Source organism: Mus musculus, chromosome 6, assembly GCF_000001635.26.
Source record: "Mus musculus strain C57BL/6J chromosome 6, GRCm38.p6 C57BL/6J".
NCBI classification, from domain to species: Eukaryota; Metazoa; Chordata; class Mammalia; order Rodentia; family Muridae; genus Mus; species Mus musculus.
This window is the reverse complement of record NC_000072.6, coordinates 124,857,806-124,864,398: the sequence shown is the minus strand read 5'-3', so window position 1 is coordinate 124,864,398 and position 6,593 is coordinate 124,857,806. Positions and strand designations below refer to the sequence as shown.

General features: G+C 57.7%; 1 protein-coding gene and 1 long non-coding RNA gene across 8 annotated transcripts; one reads left to right on the top strand and one right to left on the bottom strand.

The window, feature by feature from the left end:
• The first annotated feature begins 203 nt into the window (after positions 1 to 203).
• Gpr162 (G protein-coupled receptor 162) lies at positions 204 to 5,955 on the top strand. Of its 7 annotated transcripts, none has more exons than XM_006505557.4 (6): positions 207 to 728; positions 1,439 to 1,490; positions 2,277 to 3,580; positions 4,187 to 4,376; positions 4,750 to 4,907; positions 5,179 to 5,955. In XM_006505557.4, exons 3-6 carry the CDS (start codon positions 2,714 to 2,716, stop codon positions 5,728 to 5,730), a joined length of 1,767 nt encoding a protein of 588 aa, XP_006505620.1. In that variant the 5' UTR covers positions 207 to 728; positions 1,439 to 1,490; positions 2,277 to 2,713; the 3' UTR covers positions 5,731 to 5,955. The 7 variants fall into 7 exon arrangements, 6 of the variants coding, with proteins under 6 accessions (XP_006505620.1, XP_011239517.1, XP_006505618.1 ...); XM_011241215.3 differs by having other exon boundaries at positions 1,813 to 3,580; XM_006505555.4 differs by having other exon boundaries at positions 1,374 to 1,490; positions 1,813 to 3,580.
• Gm32404 lies at positions 3,629 to 6,592 on the bottom strand. The gene is made up of 3 exons (XR_378023.2): positions 6,479 to 6,592; positions 5,163 to 6,392; positions 3,629 to 4,981 (listed from the first exon to the last, which is right to left on the bottom strand). It is a non-coding gene; the product is annotated as a predicted gene, 32404 (long non-coding RNA).
• Between the last annotated feature and the right edge of the window lies 1 nt (position 6,593).

Genomic DNA, 6,593 nt, shown 5'->3' with positions numbered 1-6,593 from the left:
GTGGCAATTGTGCGTGTCCCTATCCTCAGTGTCTGCTTGCATTCCAGGAAGAGAAAGAGGTGTATGCAGGTGCACAAAAAGCCCACTTCTTTTCTTGATCCAAGCAAGCACTTCCAACTTTACAAGCGATCTCAGCTGGCATCGCAAGCCCCCTTAGCTTCTAGCAGGCCTTCATGCGGGGCTCCTCTGAGCTCTACCCAAGAACAGCCCTCATAAGGATGCACACAGTGACACACGGTGACACACGCTTCCTCCTCCCTGAACAGCTAACTCCTCGGTCCCTAACAACACCAGCTGCCTCTTCGGGCTCATTCGTGTTGAAAATCCGGGATGGGGTGGGGGCAGGACACCAACCGCTTCACCAATGAAGCCCGCTCCCCGCCGTCCTCCTCGCCCCCTCCCTCCCCGCGCCTTCCTTGCCCCTCCTCCTCTAAGTCACCGCCGTCCAGTTTCCCCGCCCCACCCTCGCCACCCCCGACCCCAAGACTGGTCAGCGGCTCCCTAACCCCGGGCTCGCAGGCTGATGACCCTGGGAGACAGGGGCCTCGAGGGGCCGCAAACTAGCGCGCCGCGGGCTGAGCCCGAGAGGCCAGGCTGGGGGGAGGGAGGCCCGGAGGGAGGGAGTGAAGGAAGGAGGAGGGCTGGCGAGCTGGAGCCGGCAGGCGGCGGGAGCCCGGGCGAGCCTCGTCGGGAGTGCGTCTCCTCGGCAGAGCAGGACGCAGCCAGAGGTAAGTGGACCCCTGCCCGGTCCCCCGCGTGTCTCCACTCCCCCACCCCACCCCACCCCGCGAGCTGCCTCCGCGCCCCTCCTCCCGGCCCTCCTCCCCAGCCACCTGCTGTTTCTGCCCTAGAGAACACCCTAGGTGACTGGAGGGAGGAGCCGCCTGACCTTATCCCATCCAGGCGAAGGGCGAGGGACCCCTGTCGGCCAGAAAGCCCCCAATCTTCCTCCTCCCATTCCCTTTGCTCTCTGTCCTTCACCCCCTTCTCTCTGTCCTTCACGTCTTTCTTCTTCCCTCCCTTTCTGACTCTCCCTCTCTTTCTTTCGGAACCACCAACTGGGTCTGGGGGTGGGATGAGGGTGAGTGGGAAGGGGTCCAAAGGCTGTAAGGGAGGGCAGTGGGGGGCATCCGGACCTATTCCCTACACCTCCTCCTGGCTGTCCATTGCCATGGCAACTAGGATGTACTGGGCTAGGGGGGAAGAGACAAAGATGGGGGTGGACTGGGACCTCTGGGGGAGAGCTAGGGTCTAAGGCTCTTCGCAGGAAATGAACGGTGGCACAGCTGTGCCCCACTTTCCCCGTCTGCCCCAAAACCATCACACCGGTCTTATAGCCTCTAGTCTGTTCAGTGTTTCACTTGGTTTCCTAGTGCCTTCCCCAGCTCTCCCTGAACCGTATCACTAAGACCAGAACCCTCCTGCTCTCTCCCATCAGAGGGAAACTGAGGCTCTGGACCAGGGGAGGAGACCCAAAGTCTCCTAGTGAGGTCAGCCAGCCTATTTAAGGTCTACCCCCCCCCCCATCACTGTTCCCAGGCTCCTCCTCCATCCTCCTCCTTCCCACCCACCTCCCTCCAATATCTCCGCCTCGGGTGGGGGGGGGGCTTCTGGACCTTCCCGTCTATTTCCAGATACTACCAGTTTCCCCCCTCTTTCTCTCCAGCTCAAACTCTCCTCCTTCTCCCTAGTTCCCCCTCTTTCCATTTCTGGATGCTTCTGATGTCAGTGGCTTCCCCGCCTTCAGGTTCCCTAGCTACAACCCCCCAACCCCCACCCCAGTCTCAGTCTCCTTCCTCCCATTTTCCTTAGGTAGCTGAAGGGGTGAAAACCCAGGCTTAGATAAGTAGGCTGAGCACAAAGACCACAAAGTCCAGGAGAATGGCATGCAGGAGAAGGGCTCCTGCTTTAATGTGAGTCCCCAAGGAGGAACACATCACACTGTCTGTCTCCCATTAGCAACTGAAGAGAGACCTAGGGACATGGAGACAGGGCTGGGTAGTTCTGAGCATGGGCTATTATAAGCACAAAACTTGGAATTCCAAAGCAGGGAGAAAAGGCTAAAAGGAATGGAGACCCTTCCATGTAGTCTGCAAGTAGATGAGGTCTTATGCCTGTGGGTAAGGGGGCATCTGACTTAAGGCAAGGGAATGCTCTGAATGACCCCAGCGACCCTCAGCATCAGTCATTTCCATAGTTTCAAGGGAAAGGGGGTACAAGTGAGCCAAGCACAGCACAGGCCTAATGCTTGCTCCTCATCTCATCCTCCCTCACAGCTTGTCCAGGTGACTGAGCTCCACCCCTGTGCACCAAGACACCCACCCCACCCCCCACTGGTCAAGCCTCGCTGGAGAAAGAGACCGGGAAGTCCCAGCATGAGAATCAGAGCTGCCCAGCCAGCTTCATAGATGGGGAAGCAGCCTGCTTGCCTCCCCCATCAATTACAGGGATAACTGAGAAAAAGCCCCACCCAATATGGAGGCTGAGGACTACCGCCTCTATTAATTCCCTGCCTTCTCCCCTGCCCTGCCCACCTGGCCTTAGCTGGGTCACTCATGCAATGCTGAGAAGTAAGCAAGACTTGGGGTCAGCTTGCCTGGCTACCAGGCAAGGACTGTGGGCATCATGGGGGTGTGTGTGAGCGGGGCTCCAGGGTGAGACCTAGCCCCCGCCCCCAGGAATTCAAGGGGGTGGGGGTGGGGCCGAGGATAGAATGGCTCGGGGAGGGTTGGGGGCAGAAGAGGCCTCCCTACGCTCAAACGCATTGTCCTGGCTGGCCTGTGGGCTCCTGGCCCTGCTGGCCAACGCTTGGATCATCCTTAGCATCTCAGCCAAACAGCAGAAACACAAGCCACTGGAGTTACTGCTCTGCTTCCTGGCCGGTACTCATATACTCATGGCGGCTGTGCCCCTTACCACCTTTGCTGTGGTGCAGCTCCGGCGCCAGGCTTCCTCTGACTATGACTGGAACGAGAGCATCTGCAAGGTCTTTGTGTCCACCTACTACACGCTGGCCCTGGCCACCTGCTTCACGGTCGCCTCGCTCTCCTACCATCGCATGTGGATGGTGCGATGGCCCGTTAACTACCGCCTCAGCAACGCCAAGAAGCAGGCGCTGCATGCCGTCATGGGCATCTGGATGGTCAGCTTCATCCTCTCCACGCTGCCCTCCATCGGCTGGCACAACAACGGGGAGCGCTACTATGCCCGAGGCTGCCAGTTCATAGTCTCCAAGATCGGCCTCGGTTTTGGTGTCTGCTTCAGCCTCCTGCTTCTTGGGGGCATTGTCATGGGGTTGGTCTGTGTGGCTATCACATTCTATCAGACACTGTGGGCCCGGCCCCGGAGGGCTCGGCAGGCCCGGAGAGCGGGGGGCAGTGTGGGCACCAAAGCAGGGGGGCTGGGGGGGTTGGGTACCCGGCCAGCTTTTGAGGTGCCAGCCATTGTGGTGGAGGATACTCGAGGGAAGCGGCGGTCCTCGCTGGATGGCTCTGAATCTGCCAAGACATCCTTGCAGGTCACCAACTTGGTCAGCGCCATCGTCTTTCTCTATGACTCACTCACGGGGGTGCCCATTTTGGTGAGATTGAGGTCCTTCAGCCTTTTTTTAATATACAGGGCCTTCCAGTTCTACCAGCCACGCAAAAGCTCCATCTCCAGCCCGGCATCTACCGTCCTCTCGTCTGTCTGTCTCCTGACATTTGGGGTTCCCTGTCTCAGTCCTCACCCGCCACTACTCAATCCCCCAGCTCCTTTGACCATTCCTTGCTTCCACTTCTATTCTTCAGCTCCACAGGCCCTGTCACTCTTCAACCTGTCACACGGCTAGCTGCCCTGAGCCTTTATCTATTCCCTGCTTCTCCCTGGAGATCATTCTCTGAGCACTCCTGAGTGGAAATGAGTAGAAACCCCAGGCTCACCCGACCACACTATCCAGGCCCGACTCCTGGGTTCCTCTGTCTTTGACTTTCTTGGAGTCTCACTCTCCTCCCACCCCCATCTCTCCCACTCCGCTCAAGCGCCCAACGTCAGGGATTTGTTTATAGCACTTCTCCCCTTTCATCATTCAACCCCTTCCAGAGGCTCACCCGCCTCCCTTCCTAATCCCTTGCTTTAAAGGTGGGTATCAGGCTTAGGTGGGGCCTGGACTCTCAAGCCTGACCAGCCATTGCCTATTCCCCGTCAGGTGGTGAGCTTCTTCTCCTTGAAGTCAGACTCAGCTCCGCCATGGATGGTGTTGGCAGTGCTGTGGTGCTCCATGGCACAGACACTGCTCCTGCCCTCCTTCATCTGGTCCTGTGAGCGCTACCGTGCAGATGTGCGCACAGTGTGGGAGCAGTGTGTGGCGATCATGTCCGAGGATGACGGTGATGACGGTCAGAGGAGGGACGGGGCCTTTTCTTTCCTGGATAGCTACCTCTATTTTCTGTCCTTTCTACTGCCCTTCTCCTTGAGGAGACGTGCTGCCCTGGGGTGCCCCCTGCTGGACTAAGCTGGAGCCAACTCCAGGCTCCGTCTAGCCTGATGACTTGTCCATCCAAGCCCTGTTTCCTTTGATGAGCCTTTCACTAGGCATCTGCTCCTCTCTGGAAGCCTACACCGGCCGGCCAGCTTGGTCCATGCCAAACAGGGATTGGGGCTTACAGACTGATGGGAGTCAAAGAGTCCTCCTGGACTTTATGAAGGGCATGGGGCTCTAGAGGGTAGGTCTTCTCTGCCTGTACCCACTGGGCTCCTTCTCGCTCCTAGATGGCACCTGTGACGACTACACAGATGGCCGAGTGTGCAAAATTCGCTTTGATGCTAACGGGGCCACAGGGTCAGGGAGTCGGGACCCCACCCAGGTGAAGCTGCTGCCTGGGCGGCACATGCTCTTCCCACCGCTGGAGAGAGTACACTACTTACAGGTATGGGACAGAAGGACTCACCTCCATTCTGGTCTCCTGCACCACTGCTCTTTGGCTTTGGACTGCAGGGTACCCTAGGGGGTCAGGTAAAGGAGAGACAAGAGGAAGAAAGTTTCCCTCAGATCTCTCAGAACCAGGTTTGCCTACTAGAGTAAACACGTTGGAGAAAAGGAAGAGTATGAAGCCATCTTGCAGAGTCCCCACCTTGGTTCCTGTCACCTTTACCTTTGTCTCTGCAGCATCTCCAGGTCTCACCTGCTCCTCTTCCCAGGTCCCTTTGTCCCGACGATTATCCCACGATGAGACCAACATCTTTTCTACTCCTCGGGCACCAGGCTCCTTCCTGCACAAGTGGTCCTCATCGGATGATATCCGGATCCTCCCAGCCCAGAGCCGAGCCCTCGGAGGCCCTCCAGAATACCTGGGACAGAGACACAGGCTGGAGGATGAGGAGGATGAGGAAGAGGCTGAAGGCGGGGGCTTGGCCAGCCTTCGACAGTTTCTAGAAAGTGGGGTTCTGGGGTCGGGTGGGGGACCCCCACGAGGTCCCGGTTTTTTCCGGGAGGAGATCACCACCTTCATCGATGAGACACCTCTGCCTTCTCCAACTGCGTCACCAGGACCCTCTCCTCGTAGGCCTAGACCACTGGGTTTTTCACCTCGACGGCTCTCCCTTGGGTCTCCGGATAGCCGAGCCGTTGGACTTCCTTTGGGGTTAAGTGCAGGAAGACGCTGTTCCCTGACCGGGAGCGAAGGGAGTTCAAGGGCTTGGGGAAGACCCTGGGGGCCAGGTAACCCCATCTTCCCCCAGTTGACCCTGTGAGGCCGCATAGGCCTGCTTCACTGGAGGGGGGGGGGAGGCACGAGCGAGTGAGTATGCCTCATCCTGGCCCTGAGTCTATGGCAGCTGCCTCCAGGGAGATGGGGGGGGGGGGGCCTACATCCGGGCTCTAGAGCCCCAGCTCTCTCCCATCCAAGTGACCAGATACCCAACGCACCCGTCTTCACCCCTAGCAAAATGTATTAAAAGGCTGAGTTGCCGTGGAAACCTTGATGTTCAGCGTTTGCGGGGAGGGGGGGCAAATGGTCAGTGGCTTGGGCGAGGGAAAGTGGCTAGAGGACAAACCGGATAAAGGGCAGGGGGAAGAGGTATAGAAAGAGACGGCCCAATACGACGCAGACAGACATAGGAGAAATGGGCGTAGGAGCGTAAGATCCTGGGGTGGAGCAAGGGACACTAGAGTGTGTTAGTTTGAATGGGAAGGATCTTTGCTTAAATTAGTAAAAAGTACTCAATTCCCATCTCCCCTAAATGCGTCTGGGCGCTCAGTTTCTGAGTAGAAAAGTTTTGGTGCCAGAATTGGTGTCCCAAACACGGAGTCACCCTCTTCCAGGCAGCGTTTCGAAAATCCATCTTCACATGGTGGGTTGGCAGGAGCGTGGGTAGATGAACGTGTGAGGGGCGTCCACAATCCTTTTCCAGGACTCAAGGATGGACGGAAACGAAGTTACCCCCACGTCACAGGCCAGGAGCCCTATTTCACCCTTCTTTCTCCATTTCCCTTTCTTACCCACACTAGACCCATGTGTCCCTCGGATTTCTCACTCCGTCTCACTTCGGTTTTCCCAGGGGCAGGCCTAAATCCAGCAGGTTTCTTTGGCATCACTCATTCCCTCTCTCTTCCT